General features: G+C 40.4%; 1 protein-coding gene across 2 annotated transcripts in view; it reads right to left on the bottom strand.

Annotated features, from left to right (window-relative positions):
• LOC306839834 (focal adhesion kinase 1-like) overlaps positions 1-17,017 on the bottom strand; it is a 55,832-nt gene extending 38,815 nt beyond the window's left edge. Inside the window, exons 1-2 of one of the 2 annotated variants that reach the window (XM_079368755.1) lie at positions 16,821-17,017; positions 1,197-1,223 (exon numbers count right to left, since the gene is read on the bottom strand). Coding sequence is in view for 1 of the 2 variants with exons in the window: in XM_079368754.1 (XP_079224880.1) it covers positions 1,197-1,223; positions 6,959-6,977 (46 nt within the window). In the remaining variant the exon portion in view is untranslated. Of the gene's footprint in view, positions 1-1,196; positions 1,224-6,958; positions 7,067-16,820 lie in introns of those variants that run through there. The other variant, XM_079368754.1, reaches the window with a different exon arrangement.
• Positions 17,018-17,437: the final 420 nt, after the last annotated feature.

Raw genomic sequence — 17,437 nt, 5'->3', positions numbered from 1 at the left:
GGGAGAGGGGGAGAGGGGAGAGGGGGGTGTAAGATATCTACTGAACGAAATCATAAAATGACCTTGCTATGTCATGACACAGTCTATGTTGAAGTGCTGGCTTCTCTGACAACAACGCAGCAGTCAGTGTGTCCTGTTCCTAGCTGTGGATTCTGGTCCAGAATGGTCTGTATTTGTTTAGACCAGAGGAGGGAGGTGGTTAAAAGTCACCCCGACACGTCAATTTTGAACGCCCCTGAGTTGCCATGCAAACCAGCAGGTGTTGCAGTTATGGAAGCGGTCAAGCAAACTCAGATAGAACTGTTTCTAAACATACACTTGGAAAATAGCGATTGCAAAAAAAAAAAAAAGCAGTGAAAGTGGATGGTAAAAAACATATTTTTAGATGATAAATTCTTTGAAAGCTGGACTCATTAAGTTGTGAATATGTTATCTTCTGGAAAGTTCATCTGATATGAGAACTGACTAGCAGGGCTTTCTTTCAGGGCACGGTGCCATGACACACACTCCAAAGAAAAACTAGACCCTGGGGCTGCTCAGAGATAAACTTGGACTGTCTTCAAGAATCGACAGTTTGAAGATTAAAATTAGTCACACCCTCCAGAGAGACATTCAGTCTCATCACACCTTCTCACTCACACAGACAGACAGTCCCACTCGGTGTCTTCTCTCTCGTTGAGCTGCAGAACACACTCACAGATGTGACTTACATTAAAAATGTGCAATTAGCAGCATTTGAGATTATTATTACCAAGTGCTGCTGAGGATTTTTCAACAGCTTACGTCTCATAAGAGGACACAAATATACACCAGCGCTCTTCAGACTGTGAAAACAAGACGTCTGCAAAAGCCACAACGAAGCTCAGCTGTCATTACGTCTGTGTGCACTGATATTTGTTTTCCGCGATGACGTCTTATTCTTATCCTTGCCCCAGTTGGTGAATACATATTTATTGTGTTTTCAAATTTTAGGTCATATGATGAAATGGAAACAACTGTTAAGACAACAGGGCAAACTCCAACACTTCCATGAAGACTACAACTATTGGATGAGAACTCCAGAGAGGTCCTTCATGGAGTGTTCACACTGGTTCATTGTGTACTCCTTGTTCGGGACGCCTTAAAGGTGACACCATCACACTGGAGCTGCTCGCGCTGTGTTTGAGTGAGTGAAGCAGCTGAATGGTTTTACTCACCTGTGTAGTAGGCAATCCTGGAAATATCTGAAAGACAAACAAAGAAAACTAGAGTTAGCCCATCTGCTAACAATGAGCAGAGGTCAGTATAGAAGCATAATGAAGTCACACAGCAGGTATTCACCGCTCAGTCAGAGTGTACAATAGAAGAGGGGAGGTCAATATTTGTCAAATTAATAGCAATCAATCGCTATCTGTCTGCTTGACTTTTCAACAAGGTATTGATTTATCTTTTTTGAATCAATATCTCGTTGCTGCATTATTTACCCTGACACCAGTTTCACGGGTGAAAAAGATAACACAGAGATGCTTTAGAAGAGACTCTGAATAAATGCTAACCAAAGCAGTTTATTTTGTAGTTTCAGGTTTTTCTCGATACTCCTAACCTGACAAAAAGAAATTTGAGAGCCGAGTGTGTTTTCTTCATTGCAGCCCTGAACACACAGAGTATTTCTAACAAAACGTATCGCGAGAGAATCTTAATACAAGCCTCAGAGGACGTGAGTGAGCCCCTATTCTTTATCATTACACGGCTGTGTTCATATACTTGACTCTGATTTGCTAATAATTACACATAGCAACGGTTAGCCATCCCTTGACAGATCAGCGTTGTCATGAAGAAACAAACGGTTACAACGAAAACACAAACCGTTGCTCGGAAGATGGCTCCGAGAATCTGACGGAAAGAGCTCAAGCTTAAAAAGCCGTGTGTGACATCGACACACTCACTATAGATCATCCTTGAAATGTTTTAAATCTGTGCATTCCCAACGTGTAGAGTGCAACATACACAACATTTAAGTGGAATAACCCTTTTTTTTTTAGGTTCTGTGAGGATTAACGAAGAGAAAACACCAAGTTGTTGACTAATCTCTACACGAGCACTACACACTCTGTGATCATGAGTTGAGTGGAGAGACACAGATCCTGCTCTTCATATTGAGCTTCTCTGGCCGCATCGATACTGCTGCGTCCAAATCACCACAGGAAGTCAAATGAAAACTTGACACCCAGTTAGAGCCGTGATGGTACAGCGTGCAGGCGGAGGTCAAGAGGATGAGTGTGTAAGTGCTTTCGACAGCCTGATACACACACATACACACACGCACAAACACACACACACACACACACACACACACATATTTGCAGGCTTGAAATGACAGTAGGGGGTGTCAACAAAAATGATGTAATGGTAAGAAGAACTAAAAAGGAAATAGCAGAAAGGTGACTCATGGTGTGAGTTATCGACAGGCCCTTTGTAATGTGAAACCAGGACCCTGCAGTCATGTGTGTGTACAGTGAAGGAGGTAACAAAGGAAACAAGACACCAATACAGTAAGATGATAACATCCTAATAACGCCATTCAACTATGCTCTTTACACTTCACTTTCCTCTCTGACAAAAACAAACCAATGCTTCAGTCTAGGTTGAAGATTTTCAGTTAACGTTTGAATTTTTGATTATCTGACAACTTCCATCACGTAAGTACAGCCCTAGAATTTCATCTCACCTCAATATGTCACCCTGGATCATCTCTCAATGGAGAAACAATAAAAAGAAAAGTCACGATCAATGACTAATTCATGTCATAAGTGGCTGTAAGGGGCCGTTGTACAAAGACGTGCAGCATCGTTGCGTCTCTTCCACAGATGATGAACTCTACACACACCATCTGTCCCACTTCAGCGTCTCTCTTCCCCTGCCTCTCCCGACTTCAGTTTGATGTCGAAGTTAAGTGTCATGCTGCCTGGATGTGCAGCCACACTGGCGGTCTGACAATCTAGACAACAAATGAGAGGAGACTGTGGAGGTTTTATGTCTGAGCGACAAGACTAGACAGCACCTTAAAAGACAGGAGAAGATATCGCTGATTTTTGCAAATAATTATTTTTCTTTTATTTAAAGTTGCATTTTGCCCATCAGCAAGCTAACATGAGACTTTAAAGATGGATTCACGAATTGCAGTTTGTGTCACTACTTGTTGACAATTGCTTGCAAGATTCCTTTTTTTCTCCACGGACAATCCCACAGAGGTGCTAGCACGGTGCTAATTGCAAACCTGCCTGTTTAACTGTCTCCACTGCTCATATATCAAAGACAGCCAAGAGTCTTTTACACACATACACACACGTGCACACACACACACACACATGCACGCATGCACCTCCCTCCAGACAAGCAGACGGCCCAAAACACCTGCTCCTCAAGCTGTCCTCCACAATCAGACACCCACGAGAGGAGCCAAGATTTATTCCCTAAGCAGATTAATTGTTGTCGACCCCTCACTTTTTTCTTTTTTTAAACAGTGATTTTCTGTTTGCAAAGATGAGTTTGTTGCACAATAGCCTCTGAGTAACTTCAGCACGTTGTTGTGCAGTGTCTGTGATCTCAGGATATAACTGTGGAGGAGTGAAAGCACAGATGAGAGGAGTGTTCACCCAGCTTCAAATCCACGCCCAAACATACAAAGTGTTTCTCTCAGAGTTGGAGCTTCGTTGGCGGACAGTTTGATTTGTTTTTAAGAAAGAAATTTGCATCTAGAATTTATTAAACACTTTTTGCAATTGTATTTTGCATGGCAGTTTTTGTCTGATTCACACCAGTGTCATGAAGGAGGTTAAGTCCAGATGAGCACTGTGCTGTGACTTTTGCACCGTACATACCTAAAGTCCGTGAATCAAAACAGAGACAAGATTAACTGCTGTGGAACAGACTGATAATAAATACTCCTATCTCACACACACACACACACACACACACACACACACACACACACGCACGCACACACACACACACACACACACACACACACACACACACACACACTGAACAGACTCCATGTCTGCTCGATGTATAATTACAGGTTCATCACAGGTTTTCTGCTCACAGTAATTAGACGGAACAATCAAAAAAGTCTGCTATGCAATCAAATCTGAACTTCTGGTCTCAGGTCAGTCTGAAAGAGGTCAGAGAATTCCCTTTAATACAACATGAGTGTTATAAAAGCAAAAGACTGTTTTACCATCATAACTGGACGTTTGTTTTCAGGATTTTAGCGTCTGTCAACTTTGCTCAAAATAAGTGAATTGTGTCTTGGGCTCTGCGAACTGAGCTGATGAGAACTACAAACAGCTGCAGTGTTGTGTTCAATAACGATGTAAAAGTTGGAGAAGTTGCGCAAAACTGTGTGTGTGGCTTAACGCAACGGCAAAAATGAGACTAGAAAACACACAGGGGTGAAAAAAACCCTTCACTTTCCTTTAAAGAATCAGCTGAAGAGATCCAATGAGAGCAGTCGGACGTTCAGCCTCGTTGCTCTTCGACTAACGGTTGATCTTCACGCTGAGCCGGCACACGCCTGAATGTTTGTGTGTGTGTGTGTGTGTGCGTGTGTGTGTGTGTGTGTGCGTGTGTGTGTGAGACCCTCTGGACAATAGGCTGTTAGTGGAGCGTGCAGTCTTAGCCATGCAACAACACAAGCCCAGAGGCACAATTCACACCTGCCCAGTTGCTCTTTACCTCAAGTGCATTGAATAACACACAAATACACTTGCAATGTTTTTGCCCTTGAAATCTTTATATTCTGCGAGGGAGAGTTTTGAACACAATTTACGACAGACCCATTTCATCACGTAAGAGAATTCAATGTTTTGTATTGTCTCAATACTGCCACAATAAGCTGTATAGGTAATGTATTCAAACAGAAGCACATATTGTCATTACTCACATTCAGGTAAACAGCGTATTGGAAAAATACGCTGAACACACTCACTCACAGATGATGCACACTTGGGATAAATCCAACACCCAAGCAACATAATAAGGTCATGTAAACGCATGACTGCTCATTCACACTTATCTGCAAAAGCGCACACGCAGCCCCACAGACGCTCACCCCAGTGTGTGTAGTTCAGGTGCAGTGATACAGCAAAGCGGCTAACTGGAGCGGCATGCATGTTAATGTATCACCCTCAGACCAGATACACCATGTATAATTCATCACAGCAGATTTGGGACGAATGAACAGGGGGAGATAGTGTCGGCTCTGAAGTGATTTCATTAAATGATAGCGGGTCATGTTTATTAAATTCATCATAAATATTTGGCTCATATAGACGGGTTGCTGCAGTCCTAATGGTGAGTTGAAACATATTTTAACCACTAAAAAAAACACGCTTTTTAATTAACGACAAAAAAAAACAACTAACGAAACACTAAAAATGTAATTCGTCATTGACTTTTTATGAGAGCAAACTCTAGGGAACTGGTTCGAATGGATTAAGATGAATACTCAACCATGATTGGCTAATGAACGCATCCTTACATGTTCTGCTCCATGCTTCTAAAAGGAAGGAGGCGGTGAAGCTGTTTTCGTTTCCAAATGAAGAGTCTTGGAAGAATGAATAAATGTAAGGCTCTCTGATTGGTTAAAACTGTTTGAGTGAAGTTCAGGACTTTAAAAACCTCTCACATGTTGATCACTTCCTTCAAATATTCAAATGGTAAACACAGAATCAATCATCGCATCTGAAGGGTTTGAGGCTACACTGCACAATTTAACAGCAGTTAATGTGCTGAATATGTGTATGTTTCTGTGTGTGTGTGTGTGTGTGTGTGTGTGTGTGTGTGTGTGTGTGTGTGTAGGAAGGAGTTTATGTTGGCTATGCTTCTTGTTCAGCATTTTCCATCAATTATGAAAAGAGAGCGAAAAATTAAATCATCCTGAAATATAGATGATGCAACCTAGAAACAAAACGCCGCAGGGGGATTGTTCCTTCATGCCCAAATTAACAACACTCACACACACACTTCAACACACACCCACACAAACACAAAACATAACAGAAATACACAAGTACACCTACGTGAAGAGGCTTCGAGCGCGCTCTATAGGTTGCATGCTCGTTTCATCAAGCCCAACTCTTACATATACACCGCCTCCATCTCTCACAAAAGGACACACACACTAAATGTAGCACCCTCGACTGAACGTTTTCACTTCTTTTTGAACTTCCAACCACAAAACTCCTACATTTCTTTTCTCAACACACATCATCACTTCAGTCGTGCAACCCTGAGGCTGCAGGTCAGGTTAGCTTCTGAATGAAAGGCTGCTTATTTTTTCATTCACTTTACTGGTGGAATGGTTGAAAACACTCCTGTCAAAATGTCCAAAAGACTTAAGAAAACAACTTAAACTCTCTATTTGTCTTTGACCAACACTTCAAAAGTCCATACATTTTTCATTTAGAATTAGACAGAGACACTAAATCGTCAAATATGAGGGTTTGAATCCAGATGAAATCTGCTAAAGAAATTCCTTCAGGATAACTAAGTTAAAACATTTCAGTGAACACCCTTTCATATAATGTTCAATTTAATTGATAAGCATTTACAGTTTCATGTAGTAGTTTATTTTGCAATTTTCTTCTCATCCCCCCTTGATATCATCGCATTTACATTTAACACATTTATCAACAATCACAGGTGATATTTCTGACCATATCGAACCTATTCTTACCCTCCTTCTTCTATTTAAGATCATCGTTCAGTCCCACAAAATCCCCAGTATTTTCTTATGACAGATATGGCAGAACATCAAACATTTTTAGATATACCAGAAAGAAAACTCAAATGTGGTTTATGCTGATTTATAAATAATACATCATTCAAAAAATGCATAAATACATATGCAAACGACGCTCGGCTTCCCACATGTAACTATCCACACACATCCACCACTGAGAAAAGAAACTCTTACCATGGTACAGTCTCTCCATTTAAAGTCCCGAAAAGTATAGTACAGAAGAGGGAGAGGAAGAGGAAGAAGAAGAAGAAAAAGAAAAAGAAAAAGAAGAAGAAAAGAAAAGAAGAAGAAGAAGAAGAAGAAAAGAAAAGAAGAAGAAGAAGAAGAAGAAGAAAAGAAAAGAAGAGAAGAGAAGAGAAGAGAAGAGTAATCCTTGCTGACAAACAGCTTAATTGAGGAAAAGCCAAAAGCTTCTGTGGTTTTTGGACTAGCGTTTAGATGCTAGCCAGCTAACTCATTAATGATGGCTAATGTCGGATTAAGCTTACAGCCCAGCTTCATCCTCCTCCTCCCACTACTACTACAACAACTACACTGACACACAAATCCACAGCAGCACGAGTAGAGTGGGAGTAGAGAAGGGGAGGGAAAGGGGCAGAAGAGCAGTAGGCGGTCTATGACTGTGAAAAGGGGGGGGGGAGGGACTCGAATAAGAGAGAAGAAGAGGAAGGAATGGGGGGTGGGGGGGTCTTTGCCTCCCAGGGGAGGGATGTAGGGGGAGAGATGAAGCCAGATGTACAGAAGACAAGAGGGAGAACAAGTGAGAAGGCATGATGAAACATTGAATCAACTTCATGTAAAGAAGCAAGAAAAGAAAAAAGAGTCAGAAGTGTAATGAAATAGAAAAGAGAGGTGAATAATACGGGGCAAAATGCAGAGCTGATGCATCATGTGAGGAACAAGAGTAAGCCTATTATGTAAACATTGTGTGCGTGCGTGTGTGTGTGTGTGTGTGTGTGTGAAAGCTGTGTTGCCTTTGGCTATCCTGCCTGTCTGACACAAACGCACCCCTGAGGAGCAGCTCAATTAGTCATAATGCAATACTCCTGACTCAACAAATCATCCATCTTTAAAAATGACATCAATAGAGGGACAAAGAGAATAACAGACAAAAGTTATATTGACTTTGTCCGGGGTGCATGTATAATCAATTTAAACTGTAATCAAATCTCGCGCAAGGATACAAAGACATGAAGCTCATGCTAAATCCTTATGTTTAGAGGCAGAACTAAAAACTAGAAAAAAAATATAACAGTGTCTATGTGATGTCTGGTAAACACTCCAAATACACTGAAATACTGTATGATCTTACATTTGTGCAAATCTTTCAAACTGCAAACCTCAGGCTCTGATTCAGTCCACGTGAGTTTTGTTCGTACACATCCCATCTGCAGGCTCGATCACTTTTACGTATTCACCAATGGGGTGGGGGGGTCACCAACACTTGCAGTTTAATAAAAGCTTTGTTTAAAGAATATAATGCAGTTTAAATTAATTTAGTGCCAGAGTTTTTTCAGAGACTTCTACCATGTGTTGCATTTACGTCTTGAATGACCCAAGAAAACAGAAGTCAGCATTTTAGATCATGAATGATTTTGTCCAAAGAGCCAAAATCTGTTGTTGCACTGTTGATGTTTTGTGCCTGCAGATACCAGCCACAAAATGTGCTCAAAGTACCATCTAATCCCTTTGCATTTGCTGACTCTTGGAATATTATATTCAGTATGTTACACTCAATTTGCAAGGAGACACTAAAACACACAGAGTCTAAATGTAATGAGCCCGGTCAGATTCAAGGTCTCTCTCCAACACAAGCAACAGACAGACAAGACGAGAGTCGCTCAGGAGTAAAGCAGATTAATGGGCCACTGGATTAGTAGGCCAAGATGACACACAAGCACACGCAAACATACACACACACACACACACACACACCGCCGCTGGTATACTCTGACTCTCATTCAGGAGGTGGATCTAAACTCCATCCCTCTGACTCGCTCTCTTCTGTACCAACATACTCACTAAGTCGGTGTGTTTACATCGCCCTCTAGTGCCAAAGCATGTTCAAGTGATGTTATCATACTCAGCCAAGCTGCAGTCAACGGGCATGGTTTTTCTTGTAGTAAATTAGCCACTGGTTTTGCTGAGAGGGTTAATTATGACACAGTCATTAACTCGATTTTTTATTTCCATCTTATCATAAAGTACCAAATCTTTTGTTGTCCCCTTAACAGGGAGACAAATCAGACAATATTAGAAAAAAAAAATCTACAAACACCAACACATTTTGTGTTTTACCAGTGAGGGAAAGTTTGGTTTGGAACCTTAATAACATCTGTGACACTGGAACCAGTTTGTGTGCATTATAAACAGCAACAGCAAGAGTTTTAGAAGAGAAAAAAAATACACTTTGTCAGACAATCACAGAGAGTCAGGCAGAGAGCCTCTTCAATGAGCCTTTGTTACTGGAGTGTGTCTGCTAGTGGTGACTAATTACACAGACAGACACATATATATGTCTACACAGAGGCAGACAGACACTGTTGCTTTATACCCACACCTCAGCAGCAATGGTGTAAAGTTGCAAACGTGTGTGTGTGTGCTCATAACCAGGTGTTTCACTGCTGATCTGTATGTGCGCCTGCATGTGATCTATGATGACTGCTTGTTTTTTGTCTGTGCATGAATCAAGAGAAGAGATGAGGTCATATTGTTAGACAAGAAGACACTGATGTCAGTCTCGATCTCATTCTCTCTCGCCATGTATACTCGGCTTGGGGAACTTTGATTCTTTAACACTTTACACCACAATCAAGTCGCTCTACACACAACGTGGAATTCATTTCTCTCTTTTTCATTACCTTCAAAGAATCCGCACGCTCAGATTTCTGCCAGTTTAATGTTGAAGCTGGAAAACTCAACTCAATGTCAGAGTAGCAACGGTAGGTGCATTAGGTGTCTGACACGTGTTGTAGTAAATGGTGGACAGATGAACAAACAAGAAAGTAAAGGACAAAAGAGACCTACTTTCAAGGTTGTCTTTGAAGCTAACTAACTCCCAACCAATACAAGATTTGTAGGTCTGATATATTGGGAGGAGACCAATACACTCTTTCTTTCTACAATATTTGTTTATCAGATCAAAATGAAATGAAATGAAATGCTATTTGACTGGTGAATAAATCTGGTAATATCGGCACAAGTCTGCGGTAGAATTAGCCAACACCAATTGTCACTGGATAAGTTATTATCAGCCGATATTATCGCCTGGCTGATTAATCAGTCGGGCTGTTAACCTAAAAGTAAACAATCTGAATGTGATGGTCCAGTTTCTAAATCAGGCACTGGAGTGTGTTTTCACACATCTTGTAATTCCATTTAACTTCAATCCATCTTCACGTTGCAGTACAACAATTACTTCTTTCTCTCTCTTTCTCTGACTCACTACAATGTCATTTCCCCAACTGTCTGTTCACATTCACACACACAAACACACACACACACACACACACACACACACAGGAAAGGAAGAGGGGATACTTACAGTATCTGAGGTTGCAATTGTTCTTCTCTAGTCTACACTTTGAGAGATCAGAGGGAATAAAAATGCAGACATTGGTTCTTTGCATCATTTTGGTTGTGTTGAGGAGTCAGCAGACTTGCACACATACACATACCCTGAAACACACACACACACACACACACACACACACACACACACACACACACACACACACACACACACACACACACACACACACACTACATACATATACTCTAGAGGGAATCACTATATTTCACTTCCATTCATCACTGGCTGAGACGTTGCACTTGTGACCCACATGACCGAAGGTAGCTCTGTGTAAGTGTGTAGGGGGTGTGTGCATGAGTGTGTCCTTGTGTGCAAGCCCCAAGGAGGAACAAGTCATTAACTATGATGTCATTTCCTGCCATTGTAGCAAATTTCAGTGCACACAGTAAAAGTGCTTGAGCACACAGCAGAACATCTTTACTAAAGCAAGTCTGTCACATTGAGCTGTGAAACCTTCAATTCACAAGTCTTTCACATTTCTGTGAGTCGACAGTACAAGAGACCCAAAACTGTCTGACAATTTGTGATTTTTGCACTTTTTGCACAACACTATTTACCTCAAAGCCATGCATGAGCATCAGCATGAATCATACTTGGCAAAATCTGTGCTGTCTTAAATAGACCCAAACAATGATGATGAAAAACAGACAGCAAAATCCGACAACAAACATGCACAAAATATGAACACTATAACACTGGCTTATGTTACCTGAAGTCCCCTTAGCTTTAGAACCAAACCCGACACTATAAGACCCCTCTACTCTGCTCAGGTGTGACAGACTCTTTACTTTAATGTCAAAATAAAATAACTGAGGTTTTACAACTGAAGTACGAACAGGAGCTCCACTATGTCTTTGACATTTAGTAAATCATAGAGATGAGGACATTTTACAGGATTCATCATCCAGCACAATCATTATTTATAAATGCACTCTGGATAAAACAATAAATACACACGTCTTATGATAAAGTTTCTCTTCGGTGAGCCAACACACTAAACACAAAATTTAAGAACACACATACATTCCTAAGCTATGTTTTAATGAGCACAAAGATATTTGAGAAAGGACAAAATCAAGACAATGTTTACTCAACTGGGGTAAACACAGTTTTTATCACAGAAAAGCAACAACAAACATACTGTACATAAACACACAAGCACACACTGGCGTGCCAAACTACACACAAACACTCACAGAGGTCTGAGTAGTGTTTCTGCTGCTTGGAGGAAGAGGGCGTTTTCCTTCCAGCTCCTGGGGGACACAGCATGCTTAAGGATGTACAGTAAGTTACTTTGTGGATGTGTGAGTGTGTGTGTGTGTGTGTGTGTGTGTGTGTGTGTGTGTGTGTGCGGGGAGGAGGGGGGGGGGGGGGGGGGGGGTGTGCTTCCTGAATGCAGCAAATCCAGCAGCATTGGGAATGGACCTCCATTCATACTCCAAAACACACAAACACACACACGCACACACACACACACACACATACACACATACACACACACACACACACACACACAGTCCTCTTCCGTCACAGCTGAAACGACATGCAGGAGGATGCAAGGGACGAAGTCCCACAGAGGAATAGACGCTGAATTTATAGAATCACCCCCCACACAAGCCATTACACAAAAACACACATTATCAAGTAGACACCATTAGTCATAGTTTCCGAATTACACTACAGGTGCAAATCAAAGACCACCACATTCCCTGTTTGTCTTTATCCATCCCTCTCTTCCTGTCTCTCCCCCATCCCACTTTCTATTCTCTCCCAGTCACAGCAGATCACCAATGAATAAGGCTCTGCTTGAGGTCAAATCCAAAAAAAGGTGTTTTCTCGTGTTACCAAGGTTAAGTCTGGTCTTTACAGATAAAATAAATTTTACCATAAGCCAACTGATCGATTAAACTCAATCATCAGTCTTGCTAGTTGGCTCTAGAAATGATCGGTGAAACTAATTAATATTTTGATGAATTCATACCCACAATTCCAGTCAAATGTCATATCTGTTGCTCCTGTTGCTAGGTTAAAGGTAGAGCATGTAGAATTGCACGCTAACCTTTACATTAAAAATATCTAACTTAAATTAAAAATTGACTTAACTCATGCTATATAAATGTTTTTAGATGATTACTTACATCACCTCAAATAGTTCTAAAAGTTATCAAAGCCAGACAAATTCATAATTTTATAGTTAACAGGAGGTGTCAAAATGCAGGGAAAGATGTTGATTGTTGTGAAGGAAACACTGGATGTTACGTCAAAGACCGCTGCATAAGCTAGCGCTAGCTGCCGTTCTGTCGCTGTAGGCCTATGTGCCGCTGTGATAAAAAGCTTCATGTAAATCATACTTGGGATACATCTTCAGTACACATAAAGTCTTTCTTAGGTTGGTTTCGTCTGTTCGTATATTCAACACGTGGATTGTTCGTTTTTAGTTCCATGATACACCACAAGCCTCAACGTCATCTTTTGTTATCGTTTGTATTTAGAGCCCCCTAGAGGTGGATTTTATATAGGGCTACTGTACGTTTAAAGGCTACTGCCATACTGCCATAATGCTGAACTACACAGATAATTAAACTAGCACAGTGAACGGATGACACCTGGTAGCCTGGATCAGTCTGATGCCACACAATGACAAATATTGTCACGTCTTAAAATCACCAGATCAGATCTTTTCACAACCCAAAGTAACCAGCACAGTCACGTTCTTAGCCTGCAAAAGAGACTGAAGGATGGTGGTGCTAGCACTGCTAAAGTAAACCACACTATGCAAACCAAATAGGTATATTTAACCCCAAGAAGTTGGGATACCGTGTTCAGCCATGTTAAATAAATTAGCAAAATGTTTACTGTTTTCTTAACTTTAGAGTAGTCGAACAATCAGATATTTGTTTTCATTCACTCAACATTGAAATGAGTTGCCTAAGAAGACAATAGCAGTGAAGAATCCTTTCATAAACAGATGCCACCATCTTTGCTTCAAAGGGGACATATTATGAAAAATTCACTTTACAAGAGTTTTTATGTGCGTAACCTGAGTGTCTGTCAACCCACAGAATTTGAAATAAATCCACCCAGATCTTTGTTTGTGGTCTGCTTAAGTCTTACCACACAGAAAATTGCTCCTTTTCAAAATTTCTGTTTGTGACATCACAAGTTGGATTCTGGTAAGAAAATCCCCTCCCCTCTGCTGGTATCTTCACCTATGGACTCCCCCTCCAGCCTCGAGCAAAGTTCTGCCATTGTCATTGTTTCTACAGAGGGGTGAGTCTACTGGGAAAACTCAGGGGGGTCTCATTGCATTTAAAGAGACACACACACCAAAACGGGGCGTTCTGAGAGAGCTGGTTTCTACAGGGTCACAAACCTCTTCTGGTGCTTGATTCATGTTATATTTGGAACAAAGCAAAGCACAAATGTTTCATTTAGAGCACAGGGATCTGTTTGAAAAGGTAAAAAATGGGCATAATAGGTCTTCTTTAAAAATGGAAAACAACATATTCAAGACTATTGGAACTGAAAGGTAGAGTTGTTGATTCACCCCCAAGACAAATGTCCTCATTGAGTGTCTTGAGTTAGTCATGACAGAAACATTGTGGACACAAATACTCTTGTTCACAACCTCTAAATACCTCGAAACACACAATATGTGTCTACAGATTTTGCTATTACTAGTAGAAGTCACTGTGAGTCATACCCACATACTGCAATCTACTGACACTGGACCGCTGACTCTGTTACCCTCTTTTTTTCCCCCTGTCTATAAAAGAACAAACGGGAATAGAATGACAAAGAGCTGACAACAAAAGAATAGAAAAGTTTAATAAATGGACCACAACCTAGCACACCCATGTGGGAAAGAACGGGACAAAACACAAGATGAACAGCAGAGTTATTTGCACTTTAATGGATGGCTGCTGTAAGATCTCTGAGTGTAGTCAAGTGTTTCTATAAATACAGGCCTCCTGCACTGCTCTGCAATTTACACACACAGACGCACACGCAGAAACTTAAGCACACACACACACACCACGCCTGCATTAGCCTGCTGTAGAGTAGCTACATGAAGAATGGTGTGAAAGACAGCAGGGTAGCATTTCTTTGGAGTTGTCTTTCATACCTGTAACTCATGAGATTATGCAACAATGTTTGGTTTAGTTGAATGGGCTGTCTGGTTGGAGTGTGCAAGAGGAATAGGAGGAGTTGTCATCCTTGATGTTGACCATGTCATGGACTTTTCAACAAGTCAAGCAAAACAGTGGATTAAAACACTGACATGATCAATAAAAGAAAAAAGGAAAAGGTAAAACTCCATTCATCGGGAACAGCTTTTATAGCAGTAAATGTTTCAGGATATTAACTGCAACGTTCTCACATCCACTCGCCCTGATTTTGTTCAGACTTTTCACTAGGAGGATGGCAAATCCTCTACATACATAATGTGGATGGATCTGGTCATTTATGTTTACACATGCATCCTCACCAGTCAGTAAAAATATGTTTACATGCACCGTTAAGACGAACTACTGTCAAAGCTTGATTAGGCCATTTTGTTGGACTGCTGTACAGAAAAATGTACATGGGGAGAATAAATGTATTGATAAAATTTTGTCCAACTTAGCTATATGGTGGATGGGGACAAACCATCTACAGTTACTATCGGACCTTCTTCTTGTTAAAAGAAAATATTGGGACACATAGAAAACAAGTTAGCAAGTACAAAAGTAGCCATTACACGTTTTCCTTCCATCTTGTCATTATTGTACATCCAACAATTTTTTTCTGCAATTTTTTGTGACTTTTCCAATCATTTATAATTAGTTCATTCACTCATTTTTCACGTGAAATGAGTCCTTCGGCAAAGTGTGCGTGAGGATATAGTTACTGTTGTTGACTGACTATCTGGTGATACAACTGCCTGGATTAAATACTGGCAGGCAACAACATAGATAGGAAAATATTCTCTTTTTTTTGGTTTAGAGCATTTGAGTCTGCTGTTGCAATATCAAGACAAATAAACAATTGTAGTAAATTCATTTCAAATCAGTTGCATTCAGACTTGCAGTTGGGTGACTTATGGGTGTTTTGTGTTGCAGCTATGAATTTAAAACACCTCCATAAATCAATGAATAACTCCAAACATCATATTTGTATCGTACCCCATACCAAGTGCTTACCTACGCAGGTTGCATAAATAAACTAAACCCACGACCTCTGAGTAAGGCTGCAGAAATAAACTTGCAGAACATCGCTCCAATTAAGATACTGTGAGGCTTCAGCTCAGTGGCCTCAGGATGCTGCAGTTCATTAGCATGTTCTTACATGTGGAATATAAAACATGTCAGGCTCCAGCGACCCTTTAACCACTGGGGAAATTCCAATTGGATTTAGTGACAATATACTTTTGCGTGTCTTGTAAAGCCCTTAAAACCAATTTGTTAGATGGAAAAATCAGTCATTGTTTTTTTCTTTTTCTTTTTTTACTTTGCTTTAACATGCAACCTTTGCGTTAACATGGAACCAGGACATGTTTCTGCGGATTTGATCAGTCGATTCATCGTTTACTCCATATGTGGAATACTTGCTTGATAATAGCTATCATCCTGAAGCCCAAAGTTATGCAACTTAAAATATTTTAAAACTAATATTACATCATTGCAGATGATAGAAATATGGAATCTTTCTTTTTTATCTTAATTTAAATCATGATGGACTTATTGACATAGGTGTTGAGTGAATTTTGTTATAACAGATCAGCATGTTATTACATTTTAAGCTGTTATTTGCATTATTAACATGCAATATGTAGTACATAGCTGATATCACCTACATAACTAGCAGACTGATAACAGAATACAAGGAGAAGTTCAAGAAGAATATTCACCTACTCATAACACACTTAAAACATAACCGAGCACTCACACCGACTAAAGAGTGTAAGGTTTGTAAAACTCCTTAAATAAAACAAACAACTGATACATACATTTATGTGGGAACAGTTTAATAAGTTCAAATGGCTCCGTTTCCAAACCAAAGTGACCTTATTATAAACTTAATTCCACTACAAATGTAAATAAACTTGAGGCACTTCGGGAGTTAAATCAAGGTTATTGTGGTGAACTCAGTTTTAAAGTTAACTACTCACTCCATGTGACTTTGGCGACCAGTTTGGTTGCTTACTTTTTTTATATCCAACAGCTTTAAAAGTTCCTAAAGAAAAAAAAAACTAGGCCTGCCTCAAAGTAATCGTGCTGTAAGTAACTAACTTTAGGCTTTTCCCCCCAAATGATATCCAAGTGAATAGACGTGTCAGTGGTTCATAACCATGGATAAGGAAAAAGCTTTACGACAACCTTTCAAGACGAGCGTTACAAACTAAGCACATCCCGCACTTCACTTTATCTCTTCAAATAAAACCCAAAACACAACATCACTCACGTTGATTTGTCCCAAAGATGTCCCAGAGATGTTGGTGCACTTTACCGGGGGGGAGACGCTGTTAAAGTTGGTGAATAGTCCGTTTTGTTCCAGTTGAAGAGCTGAGAGAGCAGTTACAGTTTCTGTTTTTTCGCCCCCTCTCCCCTTCGTCTCCTCGACTGTTCCTACTTCCCCTCTCCACATCCAGCATTCCAATATGGCTGCTGCAGGGAGAGAGAGAGGGAGAGAGAGGGAGAGAGAGAGAGAGAGAGAGAGAGAGAGAGAGAGAGAGAGAGACGTACTCCCTCTAAGGAAAGCCTCGCCTCAGGCTCAGCACACCGACACCCATGAATGAATGAAAGAATGAATGAATGAATGTAAAGCCTCCTTATATGTTTATTATTTGAGCATTACAAAAATTCGACTAAGACCTGTCGTGATAGAAGCTTAGGCCTACTAATTAATCTATGTTATCTTGATTTCAGCTGTGAGTAGTTTTTTTTTTTAAATGTAAGACTTCATGGGAAATGTATTTTAATACAATTGTTACTCAGGAAGCTTGGCAGCAATCATATCAAACCAAATTCCAGCACAATGGTGCTTTAAGCGCAACATTTTTTAATGTGGGCCTACTTGCA

This window comes from Symphodus melops (genome assembly GCF_947650265.1).
Source record: "Symphodus melops genome assembly, chromosome: 18".
NCBI classification, from domain to species: Eukaryota; Metazoa; Chordata; class Actinopteri; order Labriformes; family Labridae; genus Symphodus; species Symphodus melops.
This window is presented reverse-complemented; position numbering and strand designations above follow the sequence as displayed.